This window comes from Triturus cristatus, chromosome 2_1 (assembly GCF_964204655.1).
Source record: "Triturus cristatus chromosome 2_1, aTriCri1.1, whole genome shotgun sequence".
Classification (NCBI taxonomy): Eukaryota; Metazoa; Chordata; class Amphibia; order Caudata; family Salamandridae; genus Triturus; species Triturus cristatus.
In genome coordinates, this window is record NC_140581.1 from 554,476,134 (window position 1) to 554,494,833 (window position 18,700).

Consider the following 18,700-nt stretch of genomic DNA (forward strand, 5'->3'; position numbering starts at 1 on the left):
GAGTGTGGACAAACGTGCCCGGATAGATCTTTCCATGAGGAGAGAAAAACAAACTCATGAGCACACAATTAAAAAATATACATGTGTAGAATCCGCTACAAAGGAACCTCATCTAATGGGTAGTCTTTAGGAAATATGATTTGATGTGAACCGTGTGTGTTCTTGGAGAGTACAAAACTCCTGGACTCTCTTTCCTACTGCCCAACCACTCCTGTGCCTACCAGTATCTGAGTTGCCAGCCAAATCACACTGAATTACAAAATATGGACATTTCACCAGCGTTCATATGAAGGTACTTCCTGGCTGGAAACCAGACAACAATGGGGAACAAAATCCAAAAGACCTGGGTGTGGATACTAACTATACAGTAAATCCCTATTTCTATCACAATTGTCTTGCATCTAAATATGCAAAAAGAACTACTGATGGACGGAATGCAGAACAAATCAAAACATTCACCCCCAGTCAAGAGATCTGGGTTAAATCCATCATTATTTTGCTCACCATGCCACCCCAGTTTAGACCTGGCCATATGCAAATCAGTCTTGACCCTGTGCCTCATGGGAACAGTCCAGCCCGAACTGCCAAGCCAGGTCCTATCTGGACCGGAAACAAGCATCCTAGGACCGGTTTCGGGATTTCACCCCTCTTCAGCCAGGATAGCCACTGGAATCAATCCCATGAGGCACAGGGTCAAGACTGATTTGCATATGGCTGGGTTCAAACTGGAATGGCATGGTGAGCAAAAAAACGATGGATTTAGGCCCAGATCTCTGTACTGTGGTGAATGTGTGACATTGTTCTGCATTCTGTCCATCAACTGTTGTTTTGGCATTTGTCACCCCAAGTGAGAAGGGTATGCCCAGACGTGGGTCCCGTGCTCTTCATGCCACTGGAATCAAGCTATCCTGGCTGAAGAGGGGTGAAACGCCGAAACCGGTCCTTGGATGCTTATTTCCAGTCCAGGCAGGACCTGGCTTGATAGTTCGGGCTGGACTGTTCCCATGAGGCACAGGGTCAAGATCAGGCGCGCAACGCCCATTGAGCTCAGAGGGCTTCAGCCCCCCCCCCCCCCCGTTGTGTGTGGCAGCCCGGGATGAGACAGCTTCCCGGGCGCGCACACAGCCGCACCCGAGTACTTCACAGGTCTTTCAAAGACGTTTTGCTTGTTAATGAGTGGAGCTGCAGGGGCTTTAAGCAGGGGTGATGGTTTTCACCCCTGCTTAGAGCCCCTGCAGCTCCACTCTGCCTTTTGCTTGAAGAATCAGCCCCACCCGACATTTTTTCTTAGCCTCCCCCGAAATATGACTCTAGTTGCGCCTCTGGTCAAGACTGATTTGCATATGGCTGGGTTCGAACTGGAACGGCAAGGTGAGCAAAAAAACGATGGATTTAGGCCCAGATCTCTGTACTGGGGTGAATGTATGACATTGTTCTGCATTCTGTCCATCAACTGTTGTTTTTGCATTTGTCACCCCAAGTGGGAAGGGTATGCCCAGACGTGGGTCCCGTGCTCTCCACGCCACTGAAATCAAGCTATCCTGGCTAAAGAGGGGTGAATCCCCGAAACCGGTCCTAGGATGCTTGTTTCCAGTCCAGGGAGGACCTGGCTTGGCAGTTCGGGCTGGACTGTTCCCATGAGGCACAGGGTCAAGACTGATTTGCATATGGCTGGGTTCAAACTGGAACGGCATGGTGAGCAAAAAAACGATGGATTTAGGCCCAGATCTCTGTACTGGGGTGAATGTATGACATTGTTCTGCATTCTGTCCATCAACTGTTGTTTTTGCATTTGTCACACCAAGTGGGAAGGGTATGCCCAGACGTGGGTCCCGTGCTTTCCATGCCACTGGAATCAAGCTATCCTGGCTGAAGAGGGGTGAAACCCCAAAACCGGTCCTAGGATGCTTGTTTCCAGTCCAGGGAGGACCAGGCTTAGCAGCTCCATCTGGACTGTCCCCATAAGGCACAGGGTCAAGACTGATTTGCATATGGCTGGGTTCAAACTTGAACGGCATGGTGAGCAAAAAAACGATGGATTTAGGCCCAGATCTCTGTACTGGGGTGACTGTATGACATTGTTCTGCATTCTGTCCATCAACTGTTGTTTTTGCATTTGCATCTAAATATAACTGATATGCGTTAGCATATTTATTTCAGGTGTGGGAACACAGATGCACTATTCCCAGTGCAGTAATAGCTGTTGCACACAAAGTGTTAGTTGTTATGTGTGATGCGTTCTGCCTCCCTCACCCTCGCACACCTCCCCAGCGTACGCCAAAGCAACAGCGGAGGATACTCCTTCTCCTACCTCACTGCTAAAGCCTGGAACAACCTTCCTCTTCACCTGTAGACATCATCCTCTGTTCTAGAATTCTGGAAAAGACTCAAGACCTGGCTGTTCACCTGAACTCACCCTAAGAAGTAAAGCCGTCAGCGCCTGGATACCCTTGCGGGTGATTAACTGCACTTAATAAACCGACTGACTGATTGACTGATGGAATCCAGGGATGGAGTGGTCATATGTTACAGGGCGTACATGTCAAGACCATATCTCTCTTTATTGAATACACTGCATGAATAAAACTTGGACTATACACTTAGGCATATGCCAATATCAGTGTCAAATAACACATTGCAGTCTCACTGGCTTACATCCTGTCATGACAGAAAGACAGTACATTGATTCACAAAGCTATCTTTCATGAATGGGTCTGATCTCCTATTGGAAATTCGGGATAATTCAGGAGTAAGTCATGGGAATGTCAGACCTCTTCAAAGAGAATTATTTGTGAATCAGACACAGTGCATCTTGTAGCACTCACCTGTATAAAAAGCGTATTTCTTCTGGTCCATTGTCATAGACTGATACATTAGAGTGCAAACGACTTACCAAGCTTTATCTGTGAGTAGTTGTGGCATTACAGATGAAAGAATTTACAACGCTTTATCTGTGAGTAATACTGTTTTATTACTTTCTAAATCCTCAGCACACGTATATGGTATACATTTTCAATGTATATACTGTAAGGAAACGTCAATACAATAAGACCAGAACACGAATCATATATGAGAAGCCTTCTTCTTGTCTTCTTTATTGTTTCGGATTGTTCAAGCGAAACATCAAATCACAGCCAACACGTGTTTCGTCGCAATGGGAATGTAGTCCCACGACTTTCTCAAGGCTGTGTAAATGAAAATTATATATCACCTAGTGACATAGACTGATAAGGGAACATCAACAATAACCAAAAGATACTCTTTGCAAGACAGAGAAACTGTAGAAATTTGGTGTTTGATGCCGAAAATTATTTTACAAGTCTATGTAAATTAAAAGTAAAAATTAAAAACTTTTGTAATATAGGAACCGAAAAAATGGAGAGAGAAGAAAACGTAACCGTGAACTTAACGTGCGGTGCCTACGCGTTTTGAACGTCAAGTGAAATGGCACCACTGATCAATATTAGAGGTGCGAAAATAAACCTTAAAATCGCATGCCAACCGGTGCAGATTCCCATCATAAGATAGGCAACATAGCCTAATATTTACCTATCTTCTTACTGAAAGTATTTCTGTTAAGTGCAGAAGAGGAGAAATTATCACAATCTCATAATAGTCTTCTAACAATAAATATCCATACTATCGTTATGAGTCTAAACGGGAGAACCTACTTGAAATGTGGTTATACTTCCGTCCCACATGGGGGTCTGATGTCAAGGCGAGGAGTGGGGAAAATTCTATACTCCTGTAAACACAGGGCTCATGTGCGGCACAATTCTGAAACAATAGAATGTACGTACAACGGTATTTCTCCAAAGTATCATTAGCCTCAGAAGGCATATACACTTAAAATGTCAATGGAATAATAACCCGCAGTAGGGCTAAACAAATGTTTTCTAATAAATTGAAATCCAACATCTTGACTAATTCAGTTTTAAATCAAATCTCCAGTTCGTTTCATCACTATAGTTATGTCGTTAGACAGAACCAAACGTCCCCTTACCTCCGATATCAGCCCGTATCCCGTGCCCTCGTCCTCATGTATCCGGAGCGTTGCGGGTTTGCAGAGTACAGCTAGTTGTAACGTACTTCTGAGTTTCCTGTGCCTACTCGGGCTGATTTTTTGTTAGAGTAGATTTACCTTGCTGTAGTTTTAGAAGTAATACTACTCATGAATGCCTCGCCTTATGCAAGATTACGAATGAATGAATGAATGATTGAATGAATCTTTTAAAGCATGTACAGCTACCCGTAGGGTTGTCCAGGCGATTGCGACCTATAGAAAGCAATCCCATCAGAAGAAAGGATATTTAACTGCTCTGAAAACATGTCTTAGGTTGTTTATGAAAAGACATCTTGCACTGTTGTATTTTTAATCTTACAATTTAGGCAGCGATGTCTGAAAGTATAGCAGGCCCTATAGGTAAAACATAAAGTCTTAAACCATATTCTCCTATTCACTGGAGGCTAGTGGACTGAACGGTTTGAAGTCGCTGCAAAAGGTATTGTGGTCGGCACAGATGAATCGCATTGCCATAGTCCAATCTGGAAGTCCTTAATGCTTAGATTATGATTTTCTGTGAAGCAGTAGGAAGAAGTGAAAAAATGGTACAGAAAGTGCGCACGATTGGGAAACAGGTGGCTACAACTTTATTGATGTGAAGGGAAAATTGTAGCTGATAATCTAAGAGCATTCTTAAGTTTCTAGCTGAGGTTACTGGAGTTGGTGTTACTTCAAGCTGTTTTGGCCACTACGATGTGGACCAAGATGGTATTTGCTTGCCAAACAGCAGAGCCTCTATCTTTTCACCATTCAATAATGAACAGTTCTAATGCATCCAATTTACTGTGTCCGTCATGTCAGTCATGTACTCAGCGACATTTTTCCTAGAGGCCTCTTAATTTTGGGATATTTATTTCAAAATGTGGGTATTGTAGGATATGACATGAGGATCAATCCATAGGATCTTACTATTTTGGATAGAGGAGCCAAACATTTTTATTGAAGAGCACAGGGCTGATCCCTGCGTTACACCGCAACAGATGGAAAAATGTGGTGACTCCTTGGGGGGGTGGGGGGGGGCATACTACACACTGGACTCAGTTTTCAGGCAACAATTTAAACCAGTGAAGAGCCACGTCATTAAATCCATTATCCCTAGGTCTATGAAGGAATAAGGCCTGGAAGATGGTGTCAATGGTCGCAGAGAGGTCCAAAAAGACCAAGGAGGCAATGCTACCCTGATCTAGGATCTCTCTGAGCTTGCTGGTTACTGCCAATAGAGCTGACTCTATACTATGGTGTGATCTAAATATTTAGAATCCAGCAGAAAATGATCTTCTAAATGTTTGGAAATATACATACTAACTGTTTTTTCCAGAATCTTGGCAGGCAGGGGTAATAGTCAGATAGAACAGTAGCTTGATGTTTCCTTTCAGCAGTGGTCTGATAATAGCCTTCTTCCAGCTATGGGGACAGTACCCTGTTTAAGTGATGTAATGCAGATACTCGTGTGAACTGGAGCCATGCTTTCGGCCACCACTTTACGGATAGCGAGTGGACGCACGTCAAGGGTAGACCTTTACAAGAGCAGCTCCTCAGTTTAAGTGGAGGAGTGCTGCACCACTGAAATGCCCCCCAAAGCCCCAGAGATGAAAAATAAAATGGTAATTCATTACATTTTATTTTTCATCATCCCGTCCTGAACAGAGCGTCAGGAGGGGGCAGGGCCCGGTGTGTGGCAGCAGGGAGGGGTGTTGAACAGAGGACACCTGTTTACTGTTTAAAGTGCACATGTCTCTTTGGTCGCACTTTAAACCTCTCAACCCAGCTGTCTTAAGACAGCTAGGTTGAGAGCAAGTGCTGGCCTCCAGTGCACTGCAGAGCACTGAGAGAAGCCACTCCCGTCAACTAGTGCACTGCGCTTATGCTGCATGTGAGCAGTGCCAGTATTGGGCAACGAGGTTTGCTGGTTCCCGCAGTGCAGTCAGAAGAGAAGGTTCAGAGCAGACAACGCGTGAGGTAAGTTTTTAATTTTTAATTTTGTGTGCGCGTGCCCGCCAACCCCTTCCACATAGATGCCAGCCGTCACTGGAGCTTTACTATATTTCTTCTAAGAGATTATCCCCTTGAGATGCAGTTAACAGAGAAAATTCCCAAGAGAAAATGCTGTTATCTGAAAAAACATGTTAGCTATAGAAAAAAGTTTTGTGTAATCGGGTCCACACGTAAGCATATTCTTATTTCTGTAAATGTGTACATAAGTGACACCATCATCTGGAGCAAGACACAACTCTTCACAGAAAGAACTTTGTGAAAAGCACCGAAGGGGAAATATGTGTAATGGGCAGATGTGCGCTCTGGAAGTTAGGAGTGCTTCCTGCGAAGAGGCTGCTCCGCACAGAGGGCCGGAGAGCATAGGCATGTTTAACTGTGACCAGAAAACAAATATTAGGGTGCGCACACGCCAGCTACAAGTACAAACACTCATGGGGAAGTCCGTAGAGGTTCATATTTAAAATCTAAAACAAATAAGAATCAAACACCTCCCCGTGTCTGCTCTCTGCACCTCGACATCGCTGTGAGGAATGTCACACGTAGACTTACCATTCCCATACGCCGTGGAGAGCGCTGATGGGTAGCCCCCCATTCCTTGCCCTGGCAGAGTTGGGGTCGCTACAGAAACCACTGGCGTCGCTAATGACTGGGCAGACTGGGAGTTATTTATCCGCTGATTCTTCAAATGTAAAGAAAGAAAACACAGAACATCCAGTTGAGTTCATTCCTGCTAAATGCATGAGATGCAGTATAATTTATTTTCATGCATAAAAGATACAATACGATACACATTTCAAGAAATTAATGATTTAAAATGTGGCTCCTATGAACTCTGCCAACTCTATCATTTACAATCTTTCAAGAGACCAGCCGTTTCCATAGTAACACATTACATCAGAATCTCCACGGCAACTGAACTTGTATCAAGTACAGATTGCATTATTGTGGGTAAAAGGCAGACCATGTGGAAAACTGATGAAATATGTATACTGTACTTGCATTGTTTCTCTCTTCATTCAAATGCTAAATTTTCATTAAAATCATCCATAATGGGTTTTATGTTCTCCGGCTTTGCCGAAAGTGGGTGGCATGATAGACTACGACCAGCAGAGGGCACTCTTGTCTTTTCGTTAGGAGGCTTCTCAAAGCAAAAAGGTTAGCTTGTATTTCTGAACCGGCCCTCCGAATATTTTGCTCATTTTCCTGCACCCTTATAAAGAAATGCTTTGCAGATTTTATAGGCTAAAATTAGAAAGATGGCATGTAGCCGATTTTGACAGACAATTCAATGGGAGCTCAATTGGGTACTGAAAAACTCGAAAGAGTCTTTAGAGGGTGATGGAATATTTGGAGCACATGCAGCAACCATATTGGAACATTGGGCAGTACCGTTGCAGTTATACACCCCACACGGCAGCACGCACAGAAAAAAACACAAGTCAATCTGTTCGGCTCGACTCAAGCACTTACCAGCAGCAGGTCAACATCCTCAGACTGAGAGCAGAGGGAAGGAGTATTAATTAACAATTAGAGAGTGGAAGGATTGAGAACCAGAAAACACATTTGCAACACGCAGTGCACAGATCTCTATGCAGGCACAAGAGCACCCAGGCATGCAGAAGAGACTCATCTAGGACCCCCAGTCTTCGGTGCCTGCCCCTGTCACCCTAATGAGGTGTTTGCTTGAATGTGGACGCCCCCTCAGTGCAGGCCACTGTCCCCAGCCCTCGTTATGTCATCTCTAGCAGAAAGGCGGGAATATGCGGACCTGCTGGTTCGGGCCAGGAGGGCCGGCTGCTGGAATCATGGCTGCTCGAGGGCTCTCGGAAAGTATAGCTTTAAGGGTCCCTGGAATAAATCATTGCGCACAGACAGCTTGTCAGGGCAGGCCTGTGGGAGATTGGGGGTGTAGGGAAATACATCTTAGAAACTGCCAAATCAGCCCCCTGCCCGGCATTCAAACGTGTGCCTATTTTATCTGAATGGGTTCATTTCTACTGCTGGCGCCAGGCGGCGCCTGTCCCTTCCTATCTGTTTTTCGTGCCAGGCCTGTCTTTCTGTAGCCATTTAGGGTGGAGGATGGAAAGGTGAGATCGCTGAAAGGTGCAAGTAAATCTCCCAGGGACTCATTTCTGCGAGCTGGAGAACTCGAGCAGCTTGAACATGCCAACGTCCCGAGATGCCCAGCTGAAACAAAAGGCTTGACATTGCAGGGCATTAATCATGCTGCAAAGTCAAGCTTCGCGAGCTTCCTCGTCTCCTGCACAAGAAAGGGATCTGTGGAGAAACCCCTGAGGACACCGTAGCTGCTGGCGGAGAATCCAGAGGCCACAGAGACAAATGTCACACACACTAGATGAATCACATGCTTTTCTTTCAAGAACAAAGCAAGCAATGAGACCGACTTAGTGCAATATTCCTCACAACAACACAGCAGCGCCACATAAAACCCATGCTGAGTTACGTAACAGCACCATGGCGGGCGTGGTCCCCAAGCACCCAGGGTGCTATTTACCTAGGTTGTGCGCAAGCGCTCTTGTGGCGCAAAGCGAGGCAAAGGCCATGATTTACTGACCAGTACAAAAGTCTGCGCAGCACAAATTCGCAAAGCACCGCAAGAACGCCCGCACAGCCCTTCATAAATAACTCCCACCCTTTGTTGGGGTACGATCGCCCCCATTGTGGTTTTTCGCTTTTTCGTATATATTATGACATTTAAAACATCAAAAGATCTAATTGGGGCAAGTGAGAAAACATGGCGCTCCACACACTTGAATGTCCAATGCGAGCCTCGCGCCCTTCCACACAGCGGGATGAGGCAATGGCGGCAGTAAATGCAAAGCAAACAAAAGCATGCACACTTGGAAATAAAACAAATGATTGCTTCCAAACAGAAAGGGAATGAGCAGATGCATTACCACAGATGGCATGGGATTCTTGCTGCCTGGTGGAATGAGAACTCGGAGGTCAGGCTTACGGGTGTTCATGCCTAGGTTCATTGGTGGCGGAGATTTTGCTTGCATGTTCTTGTTTAGGTTACCAGGTGAGACCAGCAGACCTGGCGAGTTTCGGGGGTTACCATATCCGTTCCCTGTTGAAAAATTAGAATATGGCTTTCTATTGAGGATGACACAATATAAAAAATGCTCTTGAATCATGTTGCATTAAATGCCCATGCGTTATCTATAGAGCACTATACATGCAACCTGCTTGTCAGATTCCTCTCCACACATCCGACCCACAAGCCCTGCCCTGCTACTAGTGACTTCCAGGTAAAGGAAACACAGCTTTAGTACAGGCATTTACATTGCATATGTTAACATTCAACAGCTTAGACAGCTACCCACTGCCCTTTCTCTTGGGCCATGTATGTACTCTACATAGGACCCAGCTTCATGCAGGCTCTAGCACCCATAACAGCAGGTCTGGGCTTGAACAGTTGGTATTTGTGGGAGTGAATTATTTAGTGTACCATAAGAGCTCACATGTGCATTATGAAACGGGTCCTCCTTACACAAGTCCATTCCACATTTAAATATCTTTGCAAAATAATGAGGACGTGCACGCCATTAAATGTTTAATGCTTTATACCCCCTTCTTTGGCAGGGCATCCTTAATAGTTAGTGTCTTGTTCATCACCCTTCCTAAACATTCAGTATGTGCTGACTTAAAGGAAACCACTGCAGTTCTATGTGCAAGGTTACAGCCTCACAACTCTCAGAACCACTTGCAAAAAGTTTGGGGGAAGCAAAAATACTGTCCGACATTAAGTTCCAAAATCCCTGAAGCACAAAACTTTGAAACCAGCCATCTCTGGAGCAGCCTCAGAACTATGAAACTCTGCCCTTCTCAACCAGGAAAGCTCCTTTTATCAACGCTTTCAAACAAACTCAAGACTTTCTTGACAAAGAAGTAATATTACCACCTTACGCTTAAGTTGATCTTCTGACAATGACTTAAACATTTAATTTCTGGTTCATGATTCCTGTTCTTACTCAATATACTCACTCCAATTTTGAGAGTTTGTCTCTGAAAAACAAAAAATAGTTTAAAGTTTGCTGAATGGCCATCAAAACCAATGGTGGCCGTCCACCAAACTTTATGTACATTGAAAGGAACTGCTGTGAGGGTGGTTCCTAAAAAAATACAGAGATGACCGCTGGGCTGGCAATCATCCTGACATGTGGATTAATGTCCATCAAAATCTAAATCAGGACCTTCGTGTCCAATCACCTAACTAAGCCTGGGCAAAATAAAAATTACACTGGAGAAATTCATGTAATTTTGAGCATTTCAAATTGCACTTGTTCCTTGAAATTCCCCAAATTAAGCCATTATGCCACTCTGCGAAATTACAAGTCATCTGCAGTAAAAATTTACAGGAAATGTGCCGTTTAAAGAGACAATTTACAGTGGACAAATAGGAACAACAAAATGAGAGTGACTTGTTTCTGGAGCTTTAGAAATGCATTCCTGCACCAAAAATTGATGCCTTAAACATCAAAATATAGCAATAAAGGACAGATTTGCATTTCACATAATTAAATGTCATTTTGTATAATTTTGCTGAAATTTTGCGTAATTACACCAAAGCAAATTATATGAATTTCACACAACCCTACACCTATTAGCTCAAAGCATTATATAGAAGCTGTATATTTACATTATGGAAAACATTCTGACTATGTTGGTGTGTTTAAATGCTTGCATGCTCTTAGATAAAAACAAAATGCTTCAGTACTCATTTGCGAATATAGCATGTTACAAAGCATGCGAATCCATCGCATGCTATTACAACGACTGCGTTGTTAGTACGCAATACCTCTACATCGCAAGTCATTACAACGACTTGTTGTAGGGGGCGCACTGGACTTAAGAATAATATTATTTCCTATTCCTACTCCAGTTTGCGCAACAGCAGGGAAGGTGCTGGATTTCATATCCAATACCTTTGCGCCCCCTACAGCAACTCGTTGTAATGACTTGTGAAGTAAAGGTATTGCGTACTAACAACACGGTCGTTGTAACGACCCCGTTGTAATAGCACTGCGTTGTGGAAACAGCGTTGTAAACGCTGTTTTCCCTCATTTGTAAGCACCCCAGTGAGTCATAAGTGGAATTGCACCTAGAATTATTTGGTTTCAGATAACTTGTGTGATTAAAAAATTTCTACTCACTTAAAATGATCGTATACCACTCCACTGTGCAATGCAAAAGGTGCGGACATGGATTATTCGGTTTGAACATGCATACATTCTGTGCCTTCCAATCACAGTGTCACTGATGATGCAATTAATGTCTTGGAACATTCAGTCTACTCTTGTGGACACCTCCTGAGACCTCACCAGCCTTGTGTTGGACTGCCGCCTCACTGCCCTACTCTTGCTACCTACCTCTCTTTACCTCCCCCCACTGCCTCTTTGAGCCATCACAGTGGAAACTAGGGAACTACTGCATGGGTGTAATCGAAAAGAATAGGAAGGAAAAGCAACTAATCTGAAATTCTGAAAATAGTCTCCAAATGGCACCTGAGCCCCACACAAGGAAAAGGTGTGATCACACCATTGTTTACTTTCTTCTTCATCAACACAAAAAGTGAGACTAGAAGTCTCTTCATCTATGCAATCGGGCTTACATCCAGCTGCCTACAACATCGAGGCAGGAAAATGAAAAAACTATGAAAAGCATCCCTCTGCAGTATAGCATCAACAGGAAACTAAAAAATACTCTGTAGGAGGAGTATGTCAGGGTTGACTAGACCCACAAGTTTCACTTTTAAGAGATAAACAGGTCAGGCTCAGTGAAATATGCAAACTGTTTCCCATTACGATCCATCCTAGTGATCGAAAAGAATTTTGAACAGCCGTACGAACGACGAGGCACTTCCGGTCAGGACACGTCTCGACACAAGCACGCCACGTGCACAACTGAAAGAAGAATTAAGCGCGTCTTCTTTTTGATTGTTCTCTGCAGCTGAGAGTAAGAACGGCTGCTGCCTGGATGTACTGATGGTTTCACAAAGATCTGTCAATCTGGAAGAAAAGCCAAAGCAGGCGCTAAAAAGCTGAAGTTATATATAAGACCATTTGCTTCTTGCTAAACTCCTGCGGTCCAACAATTGACTGAGGTGACAGGAAGGCCCGAATGATCAAACGCACCCTATTTCTGGAAGCTGTAGCCCCAAATGATGTTCCCCTCTGTGCTGAGAAGAAGACTCTGGGATTTAAGAGTCCGTTGCTGAAATCTGGTGGGGTGTACAGGTCAGGACGAGCTCTGCCTCACATCCTTCTAAGGTCATCGGAACTGAGTACACTATTACTTGGGCTAATAGCAGCTGTTGGTTACTTCGCAGGCAGCAAAGCCGCTAAAGGTGCCCCTGGATGCATGACACATGGACCCACACTTGTCTGTGTGTGTGGTAGGGCGCACACTGCTTTCTGGGTGATAATGTTAAACACACCATACATAGGCCATCACACGTCCCAACTAGACACTGCCTATATAAAAACACAACACCATGCATCAGACAAAAGCTAACCATACAGGTCAAAATGTGCCACAGGTGGCTATCAAGGGGCTCCCAAAGGTGCTGAATATTAAAACAGTTACCAGAAAACACCCACCAGAACACACTGGACAGAGCAACTCACACACATCTAATAAAGCTCAGGGAGGCTATAGCGAGGCTCGCAGTAGTACTCACTATCAACACACCCAATAGAAATCAGTGGCCAGAGCAGCTAGCATAAACTAACACTGTTCAGATATGCCATATACCATTGATTACAAAGGACAGTTCTCTTGTGCCAAGTGGAAGGAAATTTGCCACTGGGCAAAGGGCATGTTGCAAAGCCCTCCAGCCTCATTTCCCTGACATCAATGTCCCCCTCACATGCACGCCAATGATTTGAAAAAGTCTCAGGCCAACCAAACCTGAAGCTCTTTCACCTCAGACTAAGAATTAATTCAACGTGGACTATAACAGACTGTCGTGAACGTTCAGTCTCTAGCCTACAGAGGAAAGGTTGAAATTATATGGATGACACACTGAAAGCAAACACTGCCAGAAGGCCGTACCTATGGATGAATGAACGCCATTAAAATGTCAATACCAAAACAAGCGTGCCCTGTCCCTGCTTCCGTCAGGCACTGACACAAGCACCACAGATGGCAAAACCCCATAGCAGCCAGTGAATGACAGGTGAAATCAGGAGTACACTAATAGGAGGGAAGACCCCTCTAGGCTTTTTGCTGCGGCGAGGGCACAACCTTTGGGGAGTCTCTCTCCTCAACTTTAGTCCTAACTAAATCTGTATGGCAATCAGCATAAGTGAAACTATGGGGGTTTCTCCCTAAACTACCAAGGGGTTCATTTTGCGTTCTGCCACTGTGCTCTGGACGGGAAATAGCCATCACATTGCATGCGAAACAACGCATGCGATTACAACGTGGTCGTTACAACGACTGCTATGTTACATCGCAGTACCATTACAATGCAAGTTGTTACAACAACTTGCTCTAGGGGGCGCTCTAAACTAAGGAATAGTATAATTTACTATTCGAGCATCTTTCCTACTGTTGCACACACTGAAGTTCGAATAGTAAATTACACTATTCCTATGTCCAGCGTGCCCCCTCGAGTATGCCGTTGTAACGACTTTCGTTGTAATGGTACTGCGATGTAACAACGCGGTTGTTGTAACGACCGTGTTGCAATCGCATGCATTGTAAACGCATGCGATGTAAATGCATATATTCCTAAACACCTATATTCCTCAGGACACAGTTGCTATTTGCTGTTGCACCACATGACCAAGACGGCCTGAGAAATGCTGTTGTACAGTAGGTATGCTTGGGCACACTGACTCTTTACTGCTAAAAGGAAGTGAAACGTCTTCGTGAAATGTGGTGCTATGTGATACCAGAGTTTTTGCCCAAAGCGTGAACAACTGTAGCTAGCAACATCCTGGGGTCTGAGGGAAAAACATGTTTTGTCTTCCTTCGACAACTTTCTAAGAAATCATACCTAGGGTAAGTGGCGGCGCCTCCGACTCATTTTTCGGGTGAGCGGGACAGAAAAGACAAGAAAAGATAAATACAACAAAACAGTGTGACACGTGTCAAGGGCGTTGACGGCTCCACGCGCACCAACCGGCAGCAGAGTTAGGTGGCACCTGCAGGCACAGTGAGTGCGCACGCGCACTTTGCCAGTCTTCTGCGGGGCCTGGGTTCTCTGCTGTTCTTGGCACCGCGTGCCAGCCAGCCAGCGTGTTGGAGCCATGTAACAACCATTTCTGCTTCCAGCCACCGAGCTGCTACCCTTCTTGGCCCCCAAAGAGCTTCAAGGCTCTAAAACTGCAGATTCTCGGCCAGCGACATACGAACCCATCATCTGGAAATCAATGATAAGTTCACGTGTGGTTTGCAGCGAACAAGAGCCTGCACTTAAACCGGTTTTTTTTCCAAACCGCATCCTTCGTACTCAGAGTGCTGTGGCCTGCTCTGGGCGGCCGTCCTGCCTCCAGATCTCTTCACGAAGAGGAATTATTCCAGCCCCGTTCGGAGGCAGGAGGGCTTCAGAAGCCCTTTAATGTGCAGATGAAACCTCCCTCCGTCCTATACTTTACAATTACACCCCGCCTAGAAAATGGCCGGTTTGGATGGGGCTCTGCGCGCAGCGTCACATTCCGCTACCCACTAGAAAGGGGGGAAAGTATACATTAAAAAAATGAATGGATCTCCTGATTATAGAGTACACAAAATAAAACCAGATGGCCTCCCTCTGCAGGATGGCACATTACTTCAACTAGATCACAAGCGGCAGGCTCTCTGGCAGTGACATCTTTGCGTGTCACGCGGGCACGGGTCATGCATTAACCCGGGCGATCTTCGCACGTTCTTTAGAAGCGCCACAGACAATGGAGGAATATTTAGATCCGACCGAATACGAATAAATAAAGGTAGATTTTGAATCAGCATCTTTCCAGGAGCTGCGGGCATGAACATTATAAAGTAATGCACAACTACCTTAGCTACAGGAAGCAGCGAAACACGTACATGGCTCTGTACACCAGCGCCTAGCAGAAGAAAACAGATTTGCTGCTGAAATATTCGCCCATTGAAGCTTGGCCCGTGCGTCCTTCGAATAGTTCAACGGGGTGGAAGGCTGTGGAAAGAGGCCGGATTCTGCCAGGGTGACAGGGGACCGGGCATCTTACACTCTTTGTCTGCTACTGATGGTGTCTGATATGGGAAGCAGCATGTAAGGAAACACGCTCAACCAAAGCCTATAGGTCTGGTCATGAAATAGTGAATGGTTCTGCAGGGGCATAGCTTCAGGGCGATGTTTGGGGTGTTACACTCCCTTAAAATGTATTCTGTAGTAAACAGTTGTGTACAGGTGGTTTCAGTTGGATAAGGTGCGGTGTCTGTTGGACTTCACCCAGGATTTTAACATGCCAACACTGACAAAAAAACACACACACACTCTCTCCCTCTCATCTTTGCCTCAAAACTGTGTTAGTTTGAAAACTATTGTGTGTGAAGTACTCCTAACAATATACACTTCTCTCTTTCCTCTGCCTCTTAAGCTCCCCTTGTGTCCTGCTTTTCATCTAATGTATTTTAACAAGATATGCCATCGTGAATCTTGGGAAATCTTAAGCTTAGATCCCCAATATTAGAGGCCAAGCTCTGGCCCTGTGTTCCTGTAATATGCACAGAGACTTTTGAATTAGCATTGCCTAAAAGGAGAAACATGGAGAGCTGAGACTCACAGAAACTGCTGCTGGGTGATATGGTTTGCTGGTCCCACTGATGGCAATATAATGGGCACACTGGTGGTACATGCCATCCACCCCTGGAGTCCGTGGAAAACAGAGTTGTACCATGCCTTGGGCTTCTCAACCTGGATAGCTGCTCATTGGCAGCGCCACAAATAGCAACATTTGTAATTTTTAGAACTGCAGCAGCACTTCCGTTAGATCTGTGGTTCGGTACGGCCACAGCACATGCAGGTGTGATCGCCAGAGTTAAATTACATGAAACGTGCGTGGCACATGACCCTCCACAATGCCAATTAGCCACGCAGTGTGGTTTGCTGTCACATTCGTCCTTCTATGTGATTGGGCCTGCTGAGACCTTTGTGTGCCTCCACTGCTAGTTTTACATTTAAATCTGACATTAATTTCCCACAATGTGTCAGTATGACGGAACAGCACTGCACCTTTAATTTGATGCAAAACCAGCCCAATATAGTGTTGATGAGTAAGTGGACCACATAAGGGAACAAACAGCTCTTAGTGTCATAGAATAAATTCCAAATCAAGCCATTATTGCCGAACATCTACTTAGATATGCTACAGGATACTGAAACCGTAACTCCTTTTAATGAGGGACGTAGGAGATTCTTCATTGGTCACTTTGCACTAGTTCATGCCCATTACAGGGCCAACTACTATTCTCTTCCTCTGGAACCTAGCAGGCGGGGAAGGAGTACGTCATCTACTGATGACATAACCTAGGTAAATCAGGTACTTTCTGGCACCCTCTAAACAAATCTTTATTCTCTTTGACTCCACCGATTTTGTCTCCCGGTTGTCTTTGATCCTTGCTCATTCCTAATATGTTTTTTAGGTGTACTAATTGACTGAAAACCGCACCTACAACTAGCCATCTTCACCACAGCACCTGCAGCGAGATACCAGCCACTTAATATTCATAAAATGTAGCCCCACTTCTAGACTCATATCACTATCTTGCTGTTCACAGGCAAACTCGACTATTTAAATATGTGCTGCATGTGAGTCTTTGAGAAAGGACCTCCTTTCTCCTAGACAAAGTTATCATTTCTAAGATCGCCCAGGAATAGACTACTCCCCCCTCTGAAACCAGGCTGGGTGGAAAACCCAACCCAACATTACCAGTCTTGCTACAGTGTATTCCACCTTTGCACCCTGCTCCTCTTGAATGCCTCCTCACCTCCACTCACCCTCAGAGATTTTCCTTCACTACCAGCCTGAACTCTTTAGCAGTGGTCCAGCATCATATTCTCGCTAGCATCCCTCGCCCTCCAGAATCTGTTTGCATGGTCAGCCAATGTGTACGTACCTCGTGCCATATATTATGAATAACATCAGTATCATTTCAATGCTTGCATTGCCAAAGTAACTAAAAGCTGATAACACTCTTAGGTACTATTTACATTTCTATATAAAACTCTGTGATGCCCACCTTATTATATCGCCATTAATGCGATAGAATAATAACAAAGGGATAACCTTAGAAGATTCATATCTGCGTACAGGGAGCCTTGCTCATGCACCAATAAGCGATGGAGGGAAATGGCTAAATCAGTCTGAAGAACTTGTAATTAACCTCGGAGCCTTGGATTCGATCATTTTAGCTCATTTGTGACCAGCATATAGCTTCATGCAACTCTGCCCTTCCTTTCATGGCGATTCAAGTGTGGCAGTGAACCACTGACAGTATTGGACTGCCTATTCCATCATGGAGCCATCACGTAATGTTCAAACAGAAGGTTTCGGCTTACACCTCGCTGACCTTTCGACCATGCCAGCTGAACGAGTGATACCTGGAAGTTTACATGCAATGCATAGCGAGGTCTGTACCAGGTTATGTAGAGGAAGCTGTATTTCAAGCAGGTGCTCGTGCAGCACTGCACCCGGGAGCTCATGTATCAAGCTCTCTGCAGTTATGTCTTTAATCCGTGCCCTTCTCCACAGAGGGAATCCTGCACCCAATATGTGCACCCTGTACCTCTCCCTCTAACACTTTACTGTCCCTGAAAACCCTCTGATAAGGCACTCAGTAGTGGCATTCGTGGATTCTCTAAAGTTTATGAAGTGACTTATATTTTAATTGATACACACAGCATCTGACATTTCCGTGTGATCACAAGTAGTAAAATGATATCCCCTCTGCCTGTCTCTACGGGGGACTCTACGCTACTAACCATAATTCCGTCTCACTAATATGGCTGCTAGTTCAAAATTAATTTGAGGTGGCTTTCTCAGTCTGACCGTCTGTATAATGCAAATATATCCAAGCAAATTAAAAAAAAAATTCTAACCCGTGCTGATGACCACAAAAAATTGGATAATACAATAGATATTTAAGTAAAGTCAAATCTAATGATAAGGTGCAAAACTGAAAGAGTCTGGGTGGGAAGGCGGTGCCTTTCTTTCTGCATGATATGTTAATCTGGTCAGGGTAGTGGTGTTGTACCAGACAATCACCTGCGCCCTTCGCTGTACCCCAGGAGTCAATCATATCACCCCCACCTTTTTAATGTAAGATTGGAGATCCTGAAGGTATAGTGCAGGCCTCCCCATTCACCAATGCATAAATACCTGAGAAAACAGGAGCACAGGATCGACAGGCAGAGGATATTGAAATTCGAAACATACCTACTACTACGATGCATTCCACACTGTTGGCCAACCAGGATTGCAGACTTTCTTGATCAACTCCGGATTAAGAAATGTCCACCTTTACACCTTCTGACAGCACCCATCCTGGCACCGACGTTTCAATTTCTTGATTGAAATCCGTGCTCGAAAACCTAGATTCATTCTCCAGTAAGTTGTCGGATTTCCCGGAGTACTCCTGGGAACTGCGACA

At 44.8% G+C, this 18,700-nt stretch overlaps 1 protein-coding gene across 21 annotated transcripts in view; it reads right to left on the reverse strand.

Moving 5' to 3' along the window:
• The window catches only part of MEF2C (myocyte enhancer factor 2C), a 545,031-nt gene that overhangs the window by 21,497 nt on the left and 504,834 nt on the right, over positions 1-18,700 (reverse strand). For 12 of the 21 annotated variants that reach the window (XM_085632450.1, XM_085632444.1, XM_085632448.1 and 9 more), the window contains 2 exons: positions 8,977-9,149; positions 6,608-6,737 (listed from right to left, as the gene is read on the reverse strand). In XM_085632450.1, the coding sequence (XP_085488576.1) occupies positions 6,608-6,737; positions 8,977-9,149 (303 nt within the window). Of the gene's footprint in view, positions 1-6,607; positions 6,738-7,528; positions 7,553-8,976; positions 9,150-18,700 lie in introns of all 21 variants that reach the window. The other 9 variants (XM_085632432.1, XM_085632440.1, XM_085632449.1 and 6 more) reach the window with 1 other exon arrangement.